At 46.1% G+C, this 23533-nt stretch overlaps 1 protein-coding gene across 4 annotated transcripts in view; it reads left to right on the top strand.

Annotated features, from left to right (window-relative positions):
* USP9X (ubiquitin specific peptidase 9 X-linked) overlaps window positions 1-23533 on the top strand; it is a 1493361-nt gene that overhangs the window by 774573 nt on the left and 695255 nt on the right. For all 4 annotated transcript variants that reach the window (XM_069204214.1, XM_069204212.1, XM_069204215.1 and 1 more), the window contains exon 21: window positions 5940-6060. In XM_069204214.1, the coding sequence (XP_069060315.1) occupies window positions 5940-6060 (121 nt within the window). The remainder of the gene's footprint in view (window positions 1-5939; window positions 6061-23533) is intronic.

Here is a 23533-nt window from a genome sequence, read left to right as displayed (position 1 = left end):
AGACTTCACTTTGAAGATCCACACAAGGACTGCATTTCTTGCTCAATCCTGACCATGTAGCCAAAGACTGCAAGGTATGCACAACCTTTTCTAACAAAACCCTCAAGGACAGGGAGGGTAGGCTACTGATTTGGCTCCAGAAATTGAGATCCAGCTCAAACCCAGTGTCTGGTTTTGACAGTGAGGAATCCTCCTCCTCATCAAGAAAGTACTAAAAAAAAAAAAAAAGGCAGATCTCCTCAGGCTCTTAATTCTGAGGATCCACCTAGAAAAGCTCATAAAAAGACAAAACAGGTGTCTTCTAAAGCTGGCAGTTCTCCACACAGGAGTTCTGTTTCATCCAAAAGACACTCAAAGGAAGGTTCTGCAGCAAAAGAGCCTTTTCCGAGCCTCCAATGCCACCTCCTGTGGTAAAACATGTCTTTAAAAAAACATCTGTAAAACCTGCAACAACGACACCGTCGGTGTTGTCGATGGCAGCGTCAAAAGGAGTGTTTACAGCCTCGTCCTTGACTTCGACAACGTCCACTGTCTCTACGGCTGCTTCCTTTTCAATGATGCTCATAGCGACGACGTCCTTGTCGACGGCGTTAGCGGTCACTTCGTCGACGATCAGTGTACCCATCGCTTCTCCGTCGACGAAACTGCCAGTCAGACCGTCGGCGATGGTGTTATCGTCGTCCTCCTCATCGACAAGATTTTCTCCGTTGTCAGTGCTGCTTCCGTTGGCGATGCCATCGACAATGGTTAGAAGACAAATGAAATCTGATTTACTCTTGCCACTGATTACATCTCCAAGTAGGTTATCAGCATTGGTACCTACACATCTTTTGGAACAGGAGGATTCTGAGGACGAGGGCCATTTGGAATTGTGCATAGCCCATCAGAAATGCATGTGAAGTGCCAGGATCTAGAGGAGGACATTCAGCATGATCCGCACTCATTTTATTCCCAACCACAGCAGAATCCTTATCAAGAGCAGATGGGCTCTTTGATGATCACTCATAGCCGACTTTCAGCTGATGTTGGATGACTACAGAAGGTGGTTTCGGCCGGCTCGGAAGTGCAGCACCCATCTATACCACCCTCTGTTCCTCTTCCTTCTACTCCGGTTCATCCGGTGGTCACGCCGTTACATGTACCACCACAGATGCCAGTATCAATTCCAACACAAGATCTGTCTTCATCTAACGATGACAGAGAGGAGGGAGAATTGCCAGATGCTATAATGGAATGGGATGATTATCAGATTCCTACCCTGTCCTCACCCTCCCGGTTCCAGTAGATTCCCCTCTGGGTGACATCGGGGTTTTCACAATTTGCTGGAAAGAGCTGCAAAGAGATTTGAGCTGCCCATGCCCACAAAGCAGATGGATTGTTTCCTTTATGATTTCAAAGAGCCTTTCCAAAAAAGTATAAAGTGAATGCCAATAGTGGACTATAAATGGGATGAGGGCATTAAGGTAATGAAGAACCCGGAGACTGTCACCCCGGTTTTTTCTTGCCTTGACAAGAAGTATAAGGCCCCAGAAGACTCTCCGGCCTGCATCATGAGCACCCCAAACCGGACTCAGTCATTGCCCAGGCTGCACAGCGTAGATCCAGAAACCCTTCAGCGCCAATATCTACTCCACCGGACAAGGAGGGTAGATGGCTCGATAATATTGGAAAGATTTGCTTATGATAAGAGCTTCTATTTCTTTGGCTATCATAGGCAGATATGACAGACGGCTATGGGCGGACATTGCTCCCTACCTAGATCAGCTGCCAGAGGACTCTAAGTTAGAAGCGAAGAAAGTCTTGCAGGAGGGTGAGAGGTCTTCTGCAGAAGTTATAGACTGTGCGATGAATATCGCTACCACGGCTTTCTGGCAGATGGCAGGAGCGGCTGTTCTAAGAAGGCAGGGTTGGCTCCGGGCAACTTTGTTTAGGCCGGAGGTTCAAAACAAGATTCTGGACCTTCCTTTTGATGGTGAAGCCCTATTCGGGAAGCACATTGATGTTGCACATCAGTCAATAAAAACGGATACCGATACAATCAGGTCCCTTGGCACGCTGCAGTTTAAAAGACAGCCCTTTCGGGGAGCTAGAGGTCGGGGGTATTCATCTTATAGTGAAGGCTTCCAACAATATAGATACCCCTCTGTCTCCGCAGCTTCTCAGTCCTTTCGTTCCCAGTTCCAACAGAGACTGCCTCCGCAAGCGGCATATTCGAGACCTTCGCAAAGAGGAAACGAAGTAAGGGATGCAAAGGACACAGGACGTAGACAATTACTTTCTGGTGTCTCCAGCTATGAACCTTCCATTGGATACAAAACTATGGGGAAGGATTTCTCTCTACTTTCGCAATTGGCAAAGAATAACATCAGACCAATGGGTCTTAAATCTCATTCACTTTGGCCATACTTTGGAATTCTTACAGTGCCCTCCTACAAGACCTCCCCTCCCTCGAAGGGTAAAGCACTTGCATTTGCTCAAGCAGAAAGTAAAATCTATGCTCCTCAAGGGAGCTATAGAGAGAGTTCCACATCAGGACAAAAGATAGGGATTCTACTCTGTTCTTCCTGGTTCGAAAGATCAGGGATCTCAATACTGATCTCGAGAAACAATCATTCTGTATGATCACCCTAATAGATGTCCTGTCCCTTCTCAACCGGGAGATTACATGTCCACCCTCTATTTGCAGGACGCATATTTCCATATCCTTATACACCCTTCCCACAGGAAATATCTCAGATTTGTAGTAGCCGGAGACCATTTCCAGTTCAAAGTGCTACCTTTCAGTCTGAAATCGGCCCCCAGAATTTTTACCAAATGCTTGGCTCCAGTAGCAGCTTTCCTCATAAGGCAGAACCATCAAGTCTTCCCATATCTGGATGATTGGCTGGTCAAGGCCAGGTCCAGATCTCAGGCACTGAAGTCCACATGCTCCTGCATCGAGCTGTTCACTAACCTAGGCCTAACAGTCAACCGCAACAAGTCAACCTTCCAGCCCTTAAGGAGGAGAACATTTCTAGGGGCGATAATGGACACTTCGACGAACAAGGCAACTTGTACAGAGGAGAGACTGAAACAACTCATATCCCTTGCACGGCGCCTTTGAAAAATAAAGTATGTTTCAGTTCGCCTCTTCAAGTCCTTGTTGGGAATGATGTCCTCCTGCATTCCACTGGTACCATTCTGTGGTCTCAGAACGAGGCCCCTACAGGAGCAACTAGACCTTCAGTGGACACCGTCCAGTGTGTCTTTCGGTGATGTCATCCGAATAACGAAGCCCATGATATCACCTCTGACTTGGTGGACTCAAGAGTCTGAATTATTGAGGGGACTTTATTTTCTCCCCCAACCAGCTCTGTGGGTAATTACTACAGACGCTTCTCTCCAAGGTTGGGACACCTTCCTCCAGCACCTACGAGTCACAGGCAAATGGAAACCACATCAGAGGTTTTTCACATCAATTACCTCGAATTGAAAGCGGTTTGATTAGCGCGCGCTTTTCTTCCAAAGATGAAAGGCTCAGTACTCATTCGGACAGACAACACCACAACAATGCATTATATCAACAAACAGTAAGGAACCTGGTTGCTGCTCTTATCGAGAGAATCTCAGCGCATTTGGGAATGGTCTATGAGACAGCAGATAAACCTTTGAGCAGAACATGTCCTAGGCGTACAGAACATCATAGACTCTCTAAGCAGGTCTTGATCGTCCAACCACGAATGGGAGTTGGATCAAGGAGTGTTGAATCGAGTCTTCTCCCTGTCAGGAAAACCAAACCTGGATCACTTCGCCACTCCGCAGAGTGCAAATTGCTGATTCTTTGCAAGTCGGGATCACCATCCGGGCTCTAGGGGGAATGCGTTTTCCATGGCATGGTCAGGAATTTATGCTTATGCTTTTCCTCCCATTCCACTAATACCAAGAGTTCTGGCAAAGATCAAGAACAAACACTGCAAGCTTCTTCTGATTGATCCGGCATGGCCTCACCAGTATTGGTATACAGAGGTCCGTCTCCTCTCACAGAACCGCAGCATCCCTCTACTAGTGATGCCGTCCCTACTAACAATGAATGAGGGTCATATTCTCCACTAGGATCCGACTTCACTTTACTTGACAGTCAGGCACCTGAACACCATGAGTTTGCGCACCTAGATATACATTTGGATTGTAGAATCATCCTTGCCAGGGCTGCAGCTGAGAGTACCAGCAAATGTTATCGTCTGAAGTGAAAAAGGTTTTGCTCATGTTGTACACAAGCTCAGGTGCATCCTTTCTATTCATCGCCAGAGCAAATACTGCCTTATCTTCTCCTTCTGGCCAGATCGGGTTTGGCTATCTCGTCGATTAAAGTCCACTTAGCAGTGATTTCCCGCTATAGGCGTATAGATATCGTACCTCCTTTGTGATCCGCAAGAGTCAAAAAGCTGTTTCTTGAGGGACTGTTCAGACCTCCTCCTCCTCCATTGTGGCAGCTTAATTTGATCTTGTCCCAGTTAATGAAGCCTCAGTTTGAGCCAATTCAGAAGGCATATTTAAAATGTTCTATCCTGGAAGGTCTCTCTCCTTCTCGCTCTCACCTCAGCCAGAAGAGTGTGCGAGATTCAAAAATTTACCATCCAAGACTCTTTCTTGCAGTACAAGAGAGACAAGGTAATCTGTCGTACGAACCCAAAGTTTATACCTAAAGTCCCTTCGGATTTCCATATTAACCAGCCGGTGGTACTGAAGTCGTATTTCCCAAATCCATACACGCCGGCCAAGCAAGCTCTGCGTTCATTGGACGTTCAGAGGTGCCTGAAGTTTTATCTCGATAAAACTAAGTAATTTAGACAATCAAACCAACTTTTTGTAGCATTTAGTGCTCCTTGTAAGGGCAAAGCGTTGTCCAAGCAGGGGATTGCAAGGTGGATAGCCTCTGCGATTAACTATTGTCATACAGCAGCAGGAAAACCTTTACAGAATCCAGCTCATGCGCATTCAACAAGGAAGGTGGCTGCATCCAAGGCGCTTTTTGCAGGAGTGCCCATCCAGGACATCTGCAGGGCAGCCACTTGGAAGTCAGCACATACAATTGCAAAACATTACTGTTTAGAAGAAACACAGCAGGGTGATGTGGCAGTAGGACAAGCGGTTTTACAACAAATATTCCAGTAACAGTGAGCTGTTGTACTTTTTTATTCCTTTTTCCCCACCAGCCCAGTATACTTAACGCACATTGTACAGCATTGTTTCTTTGAGGTTGTGATAACTTTTATTTTTCTGGTCAAGGTGCTGTTCTTTTATCATATTCATTGCTTATCTAATATTTTGTCTCTCCTGCATGATCATGTTTCTTCAGTGATTCTGGATATATATGTATGTTCAATGGCTATATATATATATATATATATCTATAGGGATATCTACTATACAATGTGCTCCATTACTGCTTGCTATTCTGATTCAAGCATGTGAATCTATGAAAGTTCCAGTACTGGAGTAAGAAAATTAGTACGACCCTCCCTCTTCCCCTGGGAAGCTCACAGTTACCGGTCTTCCTCAGATACTCTGGCACACATGCTTGGGAAAATCTGAGGGAATGAAGCTTCTCATAGGAGGGTTCTAGAGGGAGGGGAAGCCTGATTGGCTTGGACTTGCTGTGGTCCTTTTTACTCATAGAGACAAGGGTAGGCTACTAAAGTGAAATCCTTTGGGCCTTTTTTCATTGCAGTAGCTTCTATATTGCTGTTTTGATGTACCGGGGGCTCCCATCTCAACGACTGGGAAGGATTCAAGCATGTGAATCTATGAAAGATTCCAATATGGGAGAACTACTGTTAAACGTAACTAACTAATTTTCTTATCTTGTTGACTGTAGTCTGAGAACTCATCAGAAATCATATGGCTGATACTTAGTTGCTCAGTTTTCACTTAGTGTTTTTTTTTTTTTGTCTTTTTAGATTATGTCATTGCATCCAAGGTACATTTCTTTTCTCTGGCAAGTAGCTGATTTGGGCAGTAGTCTAAATATGCCACCGCTTCGAGATGGAGCCCGTATTCTGATGAAGCTTATGCCACCTGGTAAGTTCTTAAGGGTCTTTTCTTCAGCATAAAGCAGTTCTAAGTATTATATAATCAGAAAACTACAACTTTATTAATGGGGTGGTGAGGTTCCATGCTTGAACATTTGAAGTATTAAGTACAATTATTCCCTGCTTCTTTTCCTGATGTTTTAGCTCTTTAAAGATCACTGTCATTTGTTTATAATAACCTTTTCATGTTCACTTTAATATTTGCTCCTACTTAGGTTATGTAAACGTCTAATATCATGGTGAGACGTTGGGCTAGAAAAACAGAAATTAGTGTATATTTTAAAATGTTTGGGGAAAAACTCAGTTTGTAACTGAGCCAAGGGATACAAGTAGTTTCTGTTTTTTAAAACTTTAAAAATAAATTCCAACTTTGTTTTTTTTTTGTAGGAAAGTAGCCTCTTTCTAGCTTGGTCACCCCCCACTTTTGCCCTTTTCTCCGTGCGTTTGACTGTGCTCACTGGGATCCTGCTAACCAGGACCCCAGTGACTGTGCTCTCTCCTCCGAATTTGGTTACTGATAACTTTTTATTCACAAAATTGGCATACTGGTCATCCCATGTAAGTCCCTAGTATATGGTACCTAGGAACCCAGGGCATTGGGGTTCCGGGGTATCTCTATAGGCTGCAGTAGTTATTCTACCACCCATAGGGAGCCCATGCAAAGGGGTCCGCAGGCCTGCCATTGCAATTTGTGTGTCTCTGTCCAGATGTCCTACAGAGTAACCAATTCCACTGTTTATGAAGATGCAACCCACATTCCTGGTCCATTGGCGATGCTGCAACAAGTAAAGGCTTTTAAATAAGCCTTGTTGCACATCTTAGGCACGCTTCAGCTCCCTTTGGCGTGTCTTTGGGGCCAAAGGGATTGCAAGACCTCCAAACAGGCTACTATCTGTGAGGAAGCTGAGTAGATTCTGGTGATGGGAGAAAAAGGTATAGCTCTATTGAAATAATTTGAGTTCTGATGGATACAACTCCCTGTGGATTCCTCACCTTATGAATTCTCCCACTGTGCCAGTATTCAACGTAAATTTTCTTCCTAGCTCCTCACGTCGACGAGCACTTCACAATTGTACAGCTCCGCACGCAACTCCGTCTGACATCATCGAAACCATAAGAAATCCTTGCCAGCGTGCTAACGTCAGTTCCCTTTTTTCCTTGCCTTCGACGTTAACTGTTTTTTTCTATGTCTTGGCAGTTACTGTTTCAAGGGAATTTTTGTAGAGCACTACAATGTCTCAACCAAAACAAATCAGAATTTAAGCCTTATAGCAAGTGCAGGGGTCACATGTCTGTGACTGATCCGTACGAAAATTGCCTGTGGTGCCTGAGCTCGGATCACGATGTGGAGGGGTGCGAGTCCTGCCAGCGGATGAACCCAAAGGCCTTGAAAGAGAGAGTGGCTAAGCTTTTCTTGGCAAAAGCCTAAGGAGCAGAGAGGTCGCTGAAAATCAAAGGCAAGGGACACTTTGTTGCATAGATCCTCAGTCGCATAAGAAGCGACGCCAACAGCATGAATCTCGACGTCGTTCATCCAGAGATCGGTCTCGGTCTCCTCTGAGACTACGCCACACGGCGTGGGAGATCAGCTCTACAGTGTCTCCTTAGCTTCATAGTCCACAGGCTTCTCCGGCTCCGACTTAAATTGAGATCTCAGTCCCCAGCAAGCCCAATAGCTCATTTTTCTCCTGCATCCACTCATGATCAGAAGTCGGGTGTACAAGCAATCGGAGCCAGTCCAGCCACCTCAGGAGGAGCAAGGGTTTCCTGCCTTCCCAGGTCCAGGAGCGGATCCATCAGTGTTCCTCAATGCTATGTTTAGCAGATTTAAGAGAGCTATGGCCCCTTCTGGTGCACCTGCTGGTCCTACGGGTCCATTGGCATTCACACTGGGGTCACTGACACCGTACAAGCAGGCCCCATTTATACCCTTTTTTCCATGTGAAGGTACTGGTTCGTCACCGATGACATACCCACCTCTACCCTTAATGCTGGTTCCAGCGGCGCTGAAGTAGTCTATTCCAGCGCCGGATAGATCCTAATCAGTGCGCATTGTGGATTCGCCTCCCTCTCCTCCTCCAGAGCGACCTACTTGGAAACCGGCGTCCTCTACGGCAGTTAACTCTCTATCGATGCTACGTTTGGAGACCAGGCTGAGATTGAGAAGGAAGGTCTTGAGACTCTTGGAGGAGCAAGAGTATTGATGACAACTATTGGAGGAAGGGGAAATTCCAGAGCCTGTAAGTGAATTTCAGGGCCTAGACTCTGCTAGTGATTTGGATACATCCCCTTAGTGGGAATTTTCATCCCCTGGAGGTGATCTCCTGGCAGAGGCAGCTTCTTACCATGGTGTTATAAGAAAGGCTGCTGAATGTTTGGACTTTTCATTACCGGCATCGGAGACGAAAACAAATATTTTAACTGAGGTGTTGCATCCATCGGCTACGTCTTCTGAACTTCTCCTCCCTTTCAATGAAGCCCTCACTGAGCCCATTTTAGAAATTTGGAGGAAGCCTGTCACAACACCGGCGGTTTCCAAGACTGTGGCTGGGAAGTACAGAGTTGCTCCAGGAGATCCTCCGTTCATATTACAGCATTGAACACCTGAGACCTTGGTGGTGCAAGCCTCTTGTTCTACGCAGTTGGCTTCTGGTTCGTCCCTTACGACTCCATCTGATAGGGAGACTAAACGTATGGAGCAGACATCAGGCAGTATGGCCTTGAAGTCTCTGAATGCTACATGTGTGCTGGGGAGGTATATCTATTCCCTAATGGACACTGCAAGAGCAGTTGTACCAATTTTGCCTCAGGATGTGCAGGGGCACTTTAATGAACTCCTGCAAGACAGTCAAGTGGCAGCAAAGGTAATTCAATCTGGTTTGACACTGCAGACTCGGTTGCTAGGGCTATGGGCAGCTCTGTAGCAACCAGGAGGCATGCATGGCTTAGAGGTTCTGGTTTTCCCCTCTCATGTTCAGGCTAAGCTGACGGACCTTCGTTTTGATGACTAGAAGTTGTTTGGGACTAAACCGGACTCAGCTTTGGAACGATTTAAAGAAACCCTGGCTACTGCAAAATCTTTGGGTCTCCAAGCATCATCTTCTGCACCCTTTAGGTCTTTCTGGAAATTAAGAGGATTTGGATGTGGGTCCTTTGTGGAAGGTTACAATCCAACGTCCAGCAACCTACCAATCCTCTCTACAGGTCTTATAGACGACGTGGGAGAGTTAGAATGCGAGGAGCCACACAGCAGCTTTCCACTTCATACTCTTCCTCCAGGGGAGCCCATCAAGGAAAGCAGCCCTACTTTTCTCTCCATACTCCAGCATGTTTTACCCGTGGGGGGAAGGCTGTTACCTTTTCTCCAAGAGTGGGAGTTAATTACATCAGACTCTTGGGTGCTGAGTATAGTGGGAAAAGGTTATGCCCTTCCTTTTTGGGAGTTTCCCCCCTCCCTTCCCTCCTCATCATTCATTTTACACGGTAGAGCATCTCCTGTCGCTTCAGCAGGAGGTGCATCCCCTTGTATTAAATGATGCAATGGAAGTGGTTCCAGAGCAGGAAAAGGGTCAGGGATGTTATTCAAGGTATTTCTTGATTCCCAAGAAGGATGGTCGATTGAGACTTATCCTGGATCTAAGGATTTTGAATTGTTTCCTCAAGCAGGAGAAGTTCAAAATGCTGACCCTAGCACAGGTGCTTCTTGCGTTGAGCAAGGAAGACTGGATGGTGTCTATCGATTTACAGGATGCTTATTTTCATATCCCTATTCTGAAGTCGCACAGGAAGTATCTCCGGTTCGTGGTAGGGTCGCAACACTACCACTTTGCGGTCCTTCCTTTTGGTCTTACTTCCGCACCTCGAGTCTTCACAAAGGTGATGGCAGTGGTGGCAGCGGACCTCAGAAGGAAGGCAATATCTGTATTCCCTTACCTGGACAATTGGCTGATCAAAGCTGGGTCTCCAGAGTTCATGCTGCATCACTTCACTTACAGATGACAACCCAGATGTTGTTCAACCTGGGCCTTACGGTAATTGCGCCCAGATCTCACCTGGAGCCCTCTCAGCGCCTCCTGTTCATAGGGGCAGTACTGAACCCAACATTGAATCAGGCCTACCCTCCTCCTCAGGGGATTCAGGACATTCATGCGTTGATTCCAATATTTCAGAATGTAGCGGCTGTTCCAGTCCTCAAGGTCCTATGTCTGCTCAGGCTGTTCGCTTCCTGCATTCTGTTGGTCGCTCATGCACATTGGCACATGAGGGCTCTCTAGTGGAACCTCTGCAAGCAGTGGTTTCAACACAAAGGGGTTCTTGAGGAGTCGATAATGAACTCCAGAGACACTGCAGTGGATCTATGATGGTGGGCTGTGGATGGCAACCTTTCCCAAGGAAAGCTGTTTTGTCTACAACCTCCGGTGACCACAGTCATAACGGATGCTTCCACTCTAGCGTGGGGAGCTCATCTGGGAGACCTGGAGCTCAAAGGCCATTGTTTTCCAGCTGAACAGATGTTTCACATCAATCTGTTAGAATTGAAGGCGATGCGTCTGGCTCTCAAAGCCTTCCTCCCATCCATTCGCGGTCAGTCAGTTCACAGACAACACTTCCGCAATTTGGTACCTCAACAAGCAGGGAGGAGTAGGGTCGTACCTTCTCTGGAGAGAGGCTCTGGTCCTGGGTGCAGGACCACCTGATTAGCATAGTAGCAAACCATCTGGCCGTAGTTCTCAACATTCGTGCGGACAGTCTCAGTTGGCACTTCTCGACCGATCACGAGTGGCGTCTCCATCCGGACGTGGTTCTTCACATCTTTGGGATGTGGGGAGTTCTTCAGATAGACCTGTTTGCCACTCACGAGAACGCACACTGCCCGTCGTTCTGCAGCCTCTAGTATCTGGTGCAGGGGGCGTTGGAGGATGCGTTTCAGCTGTCTTGGTGCGGCCATCTGCTTTACGCGTTTCCCTCCATACCCTTGATTCCTTGAGTTCTGAGGAAGATTCGCCAAGATCAGGCTCAAGTCATTTTAATAGCCCTGGATTGGCCAAGAAGGGTGTGGCACACAGACCTTCAACTCTTACTGTGCCTTCCACTCCGTCTCCCTCACAAGGTAGACTTCCTCTTGCAGTCGCAGGGGCAGGTTCTACACCCCCACCTCCAGAGCCTGAACCTACATGCCTGGAGATTGAACGGGGAGATCTGAGTTCATTTTCTCTCCCTCCAGAAGTAGTGGATGTTACCTTATTGGGCAGGCGGCACTCCACCAAGTGTGTCTATGCCGGCAGATGGACAAAATCTGTACTTAATGTGGAGAGAGACAAACTGATCCCTTAAAGGCCCATTTAGCTGATATTTTGCTTTTTGCCCTTGGCACAGAAGGGTTCTGCAGTTGCGACAGTGAAAGGCTATTTGTCAGTGCCGTTGGCCTTTCTTTGCCTTCCTTATCAGCCTTCCTTATTTAAGTCACCTACAGTTTTTAGGTTGCTTAAAGGCTTAACTAACAAATTTCCTCCCACTCTGTAAGGCCTCAGTAGGATTTGAGTTTAGTTCTGACTTTCTAAATGGGTTTTCCGTTTGAGCCTATGCATTCTTACCCGTTTACTTTTTTAGTTTTAAAAACAGTTTTCCTCACAGCTATCACATCCGCTAGATGTGTGAGTGAGCTTCAGGCTCTTAGTGTGAAACCTCCTTTTACAACCTTTCATGCTGATAAGGTGGTGCTGAGAACCAGGGTGGCTTTCCTTCCTAAGGTAGTCACTCCCTTTCATGTGGGACAATCTGTAACACTAGTCCTTGTACCCTCCTACCCATCCATCAAAGGAGGAGGAAAGACTGCACCACTTGGATCCAAGAAGGGCTCTGAGTTTCTACACTGAGAGGACAAGAGTCTTTAGAATTGATTATCAACTCTTCATTGGATATGTGGGCAAACTGAAGGGCAAAGCTGTCCACAAGAGAACTCTTTCAAGGTAGGTCATTCTTTGCATAAAGATTTGTTATTTGCTAGCAAAGAAGATTCCTCCTGAACGTATTAGGGCCCATTCCACCAGGGCTAAGTCTGTCACTTCGGCTTTAGCTAGAGGTGTACCAGTTGTTATTTGTAAGGCAGCAACTTGGGCTTCCTGCCACACTTTCGCAAAGCATAGCATTGCTTAGACTCCGAAGTTAGGAGGGATGACCATTTTGCCCAATCTGTTTTGCAGGACTTCTTGGTTTGACCAGTCAGTCACTCACCCCGAGCACAGGACTGCTTTAGGATTCTATTCATAAGGTGAGGAATCCACAGGTAGTTGTCTCCATCAGAAGAACAAGTTACTTACCTTCAGTAATGCTTTTTCTGATGGATACAATAGCTACCTGTGGATTCCTCACTGTCCCTCCCGCCTCCCTGTTGCCTGTCTGGTCATACCAAGAATTTGTTTATCATATATAGTGTATATATTTTTGTTTTTATATAAACAGATGTTGTGATCTAGATATATTTGTGTGTGTATATATATATATATATATGTTCGATGGCATGTGTAGCTGCAGATACACATGCTATGCATTATCCTGCCATCAAGTGTTGGGCTTGGAGTGTTACAAGTTGTTTTTCTTCAAAGAAGACTTTCGAGTCACGAGACCGAGGGACTCCTCCCTTTCGGCTCCATTGCGCATGGGCGTCGACTCCATCTTAGATTGTTTTCTTTCCGCCATCGGGTTCGGACGTGTTCCTCTTCGCTCTATATTTCGGTTAGGAAAAGATAGTTATCCATCGGAAAATTTGACGGTATTGTTTGCGCTCGGTACCGGGTTAGTGCTAGCACATAGACACCGAAGAAAGAAGGCCGCGTCCATCTTCAAACCTCATGGACCGGACCCCCTTCTGCTTCTGCCCCAACTGCCACGCAAAGTATCCTTATACAGACCAATACTTGGTCTGCAATCTGTGTTTGTCCCCCGAACACAAAGAGGATACTTGCGAGGCTTGTCGGGCATTTCGATCCAAGAAAACACTGCGGGGTCGAAGAGCTCGAAGACTTCAGATGGCGTCGACACCGGCCAGGCACACCGACGTCGAAGAAGAGGAGAGATTCTCCATTCGAGAATCGGACCCGGACGAGTCCGAGAGTGAGCAGCCGAAGACGCAGCAAACCGTGAGTAAACCAGCCCCGGCAAAAACTCACTCGAAAATAATGAAGGCCAAGGGGACGCCACCGCCAACAGGCCATGGCTTAACCCGAAAACACGGTGACCAAACATCGGCACCGTAAAAGGCCTGCCAGCAGCCAAAGACATCCGACTCCGGTCGAGATACCGGCTCCGAACAGACTCGGCACCGAGATACCAGCTCCGAACAGACTCTGCACCGAGAGTTCGGCACCCCGAAAGGTTTCCTCTGAGCCAAAAAAGACTGTCAAAGATTTTGGTGCCGAAACAAAGCTGCCATACAGAGGAACAAGGCCTTTTCACACAATTGCAAGGACACAGATTTGAACAAGAACTGGACATAGGAGAGCCAGACCATACCCAGAGGAGGCTCCATATACAAAAAGACACGGGGAAAATCAGAACTCTTCCTCCAATAAAGATGAAACGGAAGCTCGCGCCAATGCAGCCAAAAGCGAAAGTGGCAAAAGAAAAAACACCACCACAGTTTTCGCTACAACAATCGCCATTACAGTCGCCACATCTGTCCCTGGTAGCAACACCCCCAATGATGCAGTCACCAACACACACAAGGATGAGCTAAAATGACCCAGATACATGGGATTTGTATGATGCACTGGTCTCTGACAATAGTCCTGATTGCTACCCGGCAAGACCTTCACCACCTGAGGACAGTATTGCTTACATGCAGGTGGTTTCCAGGGCAGCTACATTTCATAATGTAGCATTGCATGCAGAGCCCATAGAAGATGACTTCTTGTTCAACACCCGGCCATCTACGCACAGCCAATACCAAAGCTTACCAATGCTGCCAGGCATGTTAAAACACGCCAAACAGGTGTTTCAGGACCCAGTCAAAGGCAGAGCCATCACGCCTAGAGTGGAGAAGAAATATAAACCTCCCCCTACTGACCCTGTGTACATCACATAACAGTTAACTCCTGATTCGGTGGTAGTAGGAGCAGCCCGGAAAAGGGCAAACTCACAAAACTTCTGGAGACCCACCACCGCCTGACAAAAAGTCGGAAATTCGACACAGCAGGCAAGAGGGTGGCAGCACAGGCAGCCAATCAATTGCGAATTGCCAAGACTCAAGCTCTACTGGCAAGATACGACAGGGCACATTGGGATGAAATGCAACATCTCATTCAACACCTTCCCAAAGAGTTCCAGAAACATGCCCAACAGGTTGTCGAGGAGGGCCAAACTATCTCCAACAACCAAATAAGGTTGGCTTTTAACTCAGCAGATACGGCGGCCAGGACAGTAAACACAGCGGTAACCATTCGGAGACACGCGTGGCTACGGACCTCCGGATTTAAGCCCGAAATTCAGCAAGCTGTGCTGAATATGCCTTTCAATGATCAACAATTATTTGGGCCGGAGGTGGATACGGCGATAGAAAAACTGAAAAAAGACACGGACACGGCCAAAGCCATGGGCACGCTCTACTCCCCACATAGCAGATGCACTTTTAGGAAGCCGCACTTTAGAGGGGGGTTTCGGACCCAAACCACAGAGCCTTCCAACTCACAAGTCAGACCCACATAGGGCCAGTATCAGAGAGGAAGTTTTCGAGGACAATATAGGGTGGACAGTTCCCGAAAACAAGAGGGAAATTCCAGAGCCCAAAAACCCCACAAACTAAACAGTGACTTCAATGTCACAAACCCCCACCACACAACACCAGTGGGGGGGAGACTTACAGATTATTACCACAACTGGGAACACATAACTACGGATGCGTGGGTCCTAACCATTATCCAACATGGTTATTGCATAGAATTCCTACATCTGCCACCAGATGTGCCTCCAAGAGCACACAATATGTCCAAATAACACTTAGACCTGTTACAACTAGAAGTCAAAGCATTATTACAAAAAGAAGCAATAGAACTAGTACCCAACCATCAAAAAGGAACAGGTGTTTACTCCCTGTATTTCCTAATTCCAAAAAAGGACAAAACACTGAGACGCATGTTAGACCTCAGAACACTGAATCTTTACATCAAATCAGATCACTTTCACATGGTGACACTTGATGACGTGATTCTGTTGCTCAAACAACAAGACTACATGTCAACATTAGATCTTAAGGATGCTTATTTCCACATACCCATACATCCTTCCCACAGGAAATACTTAAGGTTTGTAATCCAAGGTGTGCATTACCAATTCAAAGTGTTACCATTCGGCATAACAACAGCCCCAAGGGTATTCGCAAAATGCCTTGCAGTAGTAGCCGCTCACATCAGGAGACAGCACATGCACGTATTCCCTTACTTAGACGATTGGTTAATAAAAACCAGCACTCAGCAACAGTGTCTTCTACACACAACGTATGTCATAGAAATCCTTCACAAACTAGGGTTCTCTATAAACTACCAAAAATCACATCTACAACCGTGTCAAATACAACAATACTTAGGAGCAACAATCAGCACACAAAAGTGGATTGCCACTCCAAGTCCACAAAGGGTACAAGCCTTCCAAAATGTAATACTAAACATGTACCCAAACCAACACTATTAAGTGAGGTTTGTAATGAAACTCTTAGGCATGATGTCTTCATGCATAGCCATTGTCCCAAACGCAGGACTACACATGTATTACTTGAACAAACAAGGAGGGACACACTCATCACAACTGTGCCTCTTAGCACAGAAGATTTGGCATTGGGCGATTCACATTCGCCTAATAGCACAATACATCCCAGGGATTCAAAACCAGTTGGCCAACAATCTCAGTCGAGCTCACCAACAGACACACAAATGGGAAATTCATCCCCAGATACTACAAACTTACTTTCTGCGCTTGGGAACACCAGAAATAGACCTATTTGCAACAAAAGAAAACGCAAAATGCCTTTGCGTCCAGGTATCCACACCCTCAGTCCAAAGGCAATGCGTTATGGATGAGTTGGTCAGGGATATTTGCCTGCGCTTTTCCCCCTCTCCCACGCCTTCCTTATCTGGCAAACAAATTGAGTCAAAACAAACTCAAACTAATACTAATAGCACCAACCTGGGCTCGCCAACCATGGTATACAACATTACTGGACCTGTCAGTAGTACCCCATATCAAACTACCAAACACACCAGATCTGTTAACTCAACACAAACAGCAGATCAGACACCCAAATCCAGCATCGCTCAATCTAGCAATCTGGCTCCTGAAGTCTTAGAATTTGGACATTTAGACCTTACACAAGAATGTATGGAGGTCATTAAGCAAGCTAGGAAACCTACTACAAGACATTGTTACGCAAACAAATGGAAAAGATTTGTTTATTACTGCCATAATAATCAAATTCAACCACTACATGCTTCTGCAAAAAACATTGTAAGCTATTTATTACACTTACAAAAATCAAAACTAGCATTTTCTTCTATCAAAATACATCTCACAGCAATATCTGCCTATCTGCAGATTACACATTCAACATCACTCTTTAGAATCCCAGTCATCAAAGCATTTATGGAGGGTTTAAAAGGAATCATACCCCCAAGAACACCACCAGTTCCCTCGTGGAACCTCAATATTGTATTAACACGACTCATGGGTCACCATTTGAACCCATGCACTCTTGTGACATGCAATATTTAACCTGGAAAGTAGCCTTCCTAATAGCTATCACATCTCTTAGAAGAGTAAGCGAAATACAAGCATTCACTATACAAGAACCCTTTATACAAATACACAAACATAAAGTGGTACTCCGTACAAATCCAAAGTTCTTACCAAAAGTTATATCACCGTTTCACCTAAACCAAACAGTGGAACTCCCAGTCTTTTTTCCACAACCAGACTCAGTAGCCGAAAGAGCCTTACATACATTAGACATCAAAAGAGCACTAATGTATTACATTGATAGAACAAAACAATTTCGCAAGACAAAACAATTGTTTGTAGCCTTCCAAAAACCTCATGCAGGAAATCCAATATCCAAACAATGCATTGCTAGATGGATAGTGAAATGTATTCAAACCTGCTATATGAAAGCAAAAAGAGATCTGCCTATTACGCCGAAGGCGCACTCCACTAGGAAGAAAGGCGCAACAATGGCCTTTCTAGGAAATATACCTATGACAGAAATCTGTAAGGCAGCCACGTGGTCTACGCCTCATACATTCACAAAACATTACTGTGTAGATGTGTTAACAACACAACAAGCCACAGTAGGACAGGCTGTATTACGAACATTATTTCAGACAACTTCAACTCCTACAGGCTAAGCCACCGCTTTTGGGGAGATAACTGCTTACTAGTCTATGAACAGCATGTGTATCTGCAGCTACATATGCCATCGAACAGAAAATGTCACTTACCCAGTGTACATCTGTTTGTGGCATGAGACGCTGCAGATTCAGATGCGCCCTCCCCGGGAGCCTGTAGCCGTTATAAGTTGATGAAACTTGTACATTTGTAAATTTGTAAATATATACTATTTTTTATACACATTATGTACATACATATTCACTCCATTGCATGGGCACTTTTACTATATACACAACTCCTACCTCACCCTCTACGGGGAAAACAATCTAAGATGGAGTTGACGCGCATGCGCAATGGAGCCGAAAGGGAGGAGTCCCTCGGTCTCGTGACTCGAAAAGACTTCTTAGAAGAAAAACAACTTGTAACACTCCGAGCCCAACACTAGATGGCAGGATAATGCACAGCATGTGAATCTGCAGCGTCTCATGCCACGAACAGATGCAAGTGGTAAGTGACATTTTCCATATATGTTCAGTGGCATGTGTAGCTGCAGATACACATGCTATGCACAGGTCTTTCCATCTAGTGTTGGGCTCGGAGTGTTACAAGTTTTTTTTTCTTTTTCGAAGAAGTCTTTTCAAGTCACGGGACCGAGTGACTCCTCCTTTTCGGCTCCATTGCGCATGGGCATCGACTCCATCTTAGATTGTTTTCTTTCCGCCATCGGGTTCGGACGTGTTCCTTTTCACTCCAGTTGTTCGAGTTGGAAAAACGTATAATTCACCGTAATTCGTTGGTATTGTTCTCGATCGCGCCCCATCTTGCATCAACACCTCGTTTCTGGCGGACACACATCTTCGGTTGCCCTTCGGGGCACCCGCGCCCAACTTGGGCCTGGTAGGCCCGACCGCAAGAAGCATCGAAGCATCATGGACCGTACCCCATTCCGATTCTGCCCTCGGTGCCACGCCAAGTATCCCTACACAGATCAACATCGGGTCTGTAATCTGTGTTTGTCTCCAGATCACTGAGAGGATACTTGTGAGGCCTGCAGATCCTTCCGTTCCAAGAAGACCTTGAGAGACCGAAAGGCGAGAAGGCTACAGATGGCGTCCAGAAGCACTGATCGCCTCGACGCGGAAGCAGAGGAGATAATCCACACTGCCATCTCCGTTCAGGGTTCCGATTCGGAAGAATCCGACTTCAACCGACAGCGGGCCAGCATATAAGTATGCTTGCCCCGACCCAGACCAAGACCAAACAGAAGGCCTCGGGGATGCCACTGCCGGAAGGCCATGGCTCCACCTGGAAAAAAATCAAGCGGTGACCAAGTAACACCTTCGGCACCGAAAAAGGGCACGCCCGCATCGAAGTCTTCGGACTCAAGTCGAGAAACAGGCTCCGAAACCATACGGCACTGACCCATCAAGTAGAGACCCCGAAAGTCCCTTCCGGAACCGAGGCCAACTACCACCCCGGGCCTTTCGGTGCAGAAGAAACCGGCTTCAGAGCCGAAAAGACAGTCGTACACAGAGGAGAATGGACTTTCGAAACAGCTTAAAGAAAGCCATAGATTTGAGGTAGAGCTGCAACAAAAGGAGGATTTCGATGACAGACAAGCCAGGATACAAATCCACAAGGATACTGGCAAGATCCTCCCAGCACCTCCCTTCAAAATTAAAAGAAAACTGGCCTTCCATGGATGTTTGGACACTGATCAGCCAAAGGCTAAAGTGCCAAGAGAGAAATCTCTGCCGCGCCAGTTTTCTCCTGCCTAGTCTCCTCCTCACTCTCCTCAACAAACTGTCTCTCCGCCTGCTACACCCACTGCACAGTCTCCTACACACACTATGCAGTCTCAGCAAGACACAGACCCATGGGATCTTTATGATGACCCTGTGTCAGACAACAGCCCAGAATGCTATCCATCTAAGCCCTCTCCACCTGAGGATAGCACCTCCTACACACAAGTTTTGGCTAGGGCAGCAGCTTTCCACAATGTAAGCATGCACACGGAACCAGTTGAGGACGACTTTCTATTCAATACATTGTCCTCAACACACGCAACATACCAAAGCCTGCCCATGCTCCCCGGTATGCTCAAACATGCCCAACAGATATTCCAGGAGCCGGTTAAGGGAAGAGCTATAACCCCAAGGGTAGAAAAAAAAAATACAAACCACCACCTTCAGACCCAGTGTATATCACACAACAGCTGCCCCCAGATTCAGTAGTGGTCAGCGCGGCGAGGAAAAGAGAGCTCAGCAGGTAGTAGAGGAGGGACAGGCGATAACAAATAATCAAATAAGATCAGCGCTAGACTCTGCTGATACAGCCGCAAGGACCATAAATACGTCAGTCAACATTAGGCGACATGCACGGCTCAAATCATCCGGTTTTAAACCTGAAATCCAACAGGCTGTACTCAACATGCCCTTCAACCAACAGCAATTATTTGGCACACAGGTGGACACAGCCATAGACCAAATGAAAAAAGATGCTACCACTGCTAAAGCGATGGAAGCGCTTTATTTATCCCAATACTGAGGGACATTTTGGAAGCCTCAGTATAGGGGAGGCTTCAGGCCACAGCCCTCCGAGCCATCCACCTCACAATCAAAGCCCTCATACCAAACACAGTATCAAAGCAGGGGATTTCGAGGATCCTACAGAGGGCAATTTCCGAAATCTAGGGGAAAATTCCAATCCTCAAAGCAAGCCACTAACAACAAACAGTCACTTTATCTTCACCATTCCCCAACACACATACCCTGTAGGAGGAAGACTGAAAACGTTCCACGAGCAATGGTTAAACATCACAACAGACACATGGGTACTATCCATTATCCAACATGGTTACTGCATAGAATTCACACAATTTCCTCCAGACGTTCCCCCAAAAGCACACAAACATTCATCGCAACATCTTGCAATGTTACAAACAGAGGTGCAGGCTCAATTGCTCAGACAAGCCATAGAACTAGTGCCTCATCATCAAAAAGGAACAGGTGTCTATTCCCTGTACTTCCTCATTCCCAAAAAAGACAAAACGCTAAGGCCGATATTAGATCTCAGGACTCTCAACCTCTACATTCGGTCAGAACACTTCCACATGGTAACACTACAAGATGTAGTCCCATTGCTGCAACAGGGAGAATACATGTCAACACTGGATTTAAAAGATGTGTATTTTCACATACCCATTCACAGAAAATACCTCAGGTTTGTTATACAAGGAAAACATTACCAATTCAGGGTATTACCCTTCGGGATAAAAGCAGCCCCCAGAGTCTTTACATAATGCCTTGCCGTAGTAGCAGCATACATAAGGAGACAACATATGCATGTATTCCCATATCTCGACGATTGGCTAATAAAAGCCAACACTCAAAAACATTGTCAACATCACACACGTACCCTAAACACATTAGGGTTTTCAATAAATTATCAAAAATCACACCTACAACCATCCAAAATTCAGCAATACTTGGGAGCTACACTCAACACTCAAAAAGCGATTGCAAGTCCAAGCCCACAAAGGGTGCAATCATTCCACACCATGTTGCCAAAAATACAGCCAAATCAGCACTACACTGTCCGTTTTGTGATGGAACTCCTAGGCTTGATGGCATCATTCATCGCAGTTGTCCCAAATGCACGGTTACACATGCAGCCCTTACAGCAGAGCCTTGCAAAACAATGGTCGCAGGCACAGGGTCATCTCCAAGATCTAGTGTTGATAGACCGCCAAACACACTATTCGCTTCAGTGGTGGAATCCCGCAAATTTAAACAAAGGGCGGCCTTTTCAAGACCTTATGCCTCACGCCATTCTCACAACAGATGCATCAATGATTGTTTAAAACTAAACAGTTGTTCGCATTCCGAGAACCCCATACTGGTAACCCTATATCCAAACAAGTCATAGCCAGATGGATAGTGAAATGTATACAAACTTGTTACCTGAAAGCTAAAAGACAACTACTCATTACACCAAAGGCACACTCCACTAGAAAGAAAGGAGCAACAATGGCCTTTCTGGGAAACATACCAATGACAGAGATTTGTAAGGCTGTCACTTGGTCCACACCTCATACATTTACCAAGCATTACTGTGTAGTTGTGTTGGCAACACAACAAGCCACAGTAGGACAGGCTGTACTAAGAACATTATTTCAGACAACTTCAACTCCTACAGGCTGACCACCGCTTTGTGGAGGATTACTGCTTTGTAGTCTATGCATAGCATGTGTATCTACAGCTACACATGCCACCGAACGGAAAATGTCACTTACCCAGTGTACATCTGTTCGTGGCATGTTCTGCTGCAGATTCACATGCGCCCTCCCACCTCCCCGGGACCCTCTAGCCGTTTAAGTTATAATTACAAATTGTACATATGTATATAAACATTCCTTTAGTTAAACTTTGTAGATACATCTCTATTCCATTGAATGGACATCTCTCTATTTACACTCTATCACTCCTACCTTACCCTCTGCGGGAAAACAATCTAAGATGGAGTCGATGCCCATGCGCAATGGAGCCGAAAAGGAGGAGTCACTCGGTCCCGTGACTCGAAAATACTTCTTCTAAAAAAAAAAAAACTTTTAACATTGCGAGCCCAACACTAGATGGCAGGACCTGTGAATCTGCAGCGGATTTCCACATATTGTGCTTGTGAGGTCAGTATTCACCTGTTCGCCTTGAAGGCATGGTAAAAAAATTGTGAAACTGACGTCAGCATGCCAGCATGGACTTCTTAAGGCTCCAATGATGTCAGACGGAGTCGTGTGCGCAGCCGTGCAATTGTGACGACGTCCTCAGCGTGAGGAGCTAGTAAGAAAATTTCAGTTGAATGCTGGCACCTTGAGAAAATTCATAAGGTGAGGAATCCACAGGAAGGTACTGTATCCACCAGAAAAAGCGTTATTGAAGGTAAGTAACTCGTTTTTCCTTCATATTTCATAGAATGAGATCCCTTAACTTGACATTGTATGGTGAATGCTTGTGACCTCTCCAGTAACATGAAGTCCCAAGTGAAGTAGAAATTGTTTGAATTGGAAGAGATGGTTGTAGGAGGCTGACTCAGTATATGGTGTACAGCTATAGGTGAGTTACCCTGTACTGAATCCACTTTGTGATAGTGTAGGCAGCTCTACCTAAATGGAGCACTCATAGGGATAGCTGTGGAGAGCAGCTAAGGCATATCCAGGAGGATGTTAAGCAGTTGCAAATACCACACAAGTCAGTCAGTGATGTATACACAGGAATGAACTACACCAGTGTTAGAAAAATATGTTTTATTTATTGTAACACACACTCTAGAACAAACTTTGATATATCTGCTAACTGGAGATATGGACCTTCTAAAATATATTTAGCAACAGATATGTAAAGGCATAAACTAACATGGGCCACTATGGTGGCGGGGGTTGGGGAGGACCAACCATGTACTAAAAAAATGGAATGCGAGAATCACTCCAAACCCACACTGCCACCCAGGGACCCTTAGGACTGAGGAAGTACTAAAACCCCAAAGGTAAGTAGATAGAATTCTCTAGGCACCTGTGTGCAGAGTAGTAATCTCAGGTCATTGTCCATGGACTAACATAGGAACGCCGCTGTTGGAATTTTTGCGGTTTAGGACCCTTCCCAGAGGACCGTCAGGAAACCCAGTGGCACATGGGAGGTTGGATAGTGCCCCCGCTCATGAATACCCAGAACAGTGGAGTACCTGCATCGGCTGGCCCAGGTGCATAGGGGTGAAGTCGTGTCGGAACCTCCTGTTGAAGTCATTGGGGTTCTTGTATGTCCAGTTGCTGTCTTGATCCGTGGACCAGGTCGGTGGAATCCAGGCATGGATTTGTGGATCCTGAAGGAGACCTAGGGCAAGAAGGGACAGAGTCCATACAACCCGGAGGTAACCAGGTGGTACAGGAGGACAATGCCCACCCTTCTTGGAGTTACATTCCTGCTGGATGGTGGACAAAGAATTGCAGCTCAAGTGGTGCAGGAAGATCCCAGGAGTCGCCACAAGCTGTCCCACGCCAGCCGTCGAATAGCAGAGGGGTCAGTGGTCAGCAGGACCAC

This window comes from Pleurodeles waltl, chromosome 8, assembly GCF_031143425.1.
Source record: "Pleurodeles waltl isolate 20211129_DDA chromosome 8, aPleWal1.hap1.20221129, whole genome shotgun sequence".
Taxonomy (NCBI): Eukaryota; Metazoa; Chordata; class Amphibia; order Caudata; family Salamandridae; genus Pleurodeles; species Pleurodeles waltl.
This window is presented reverse-complemented; position numbering and strand designations above follow the sequence as displayed.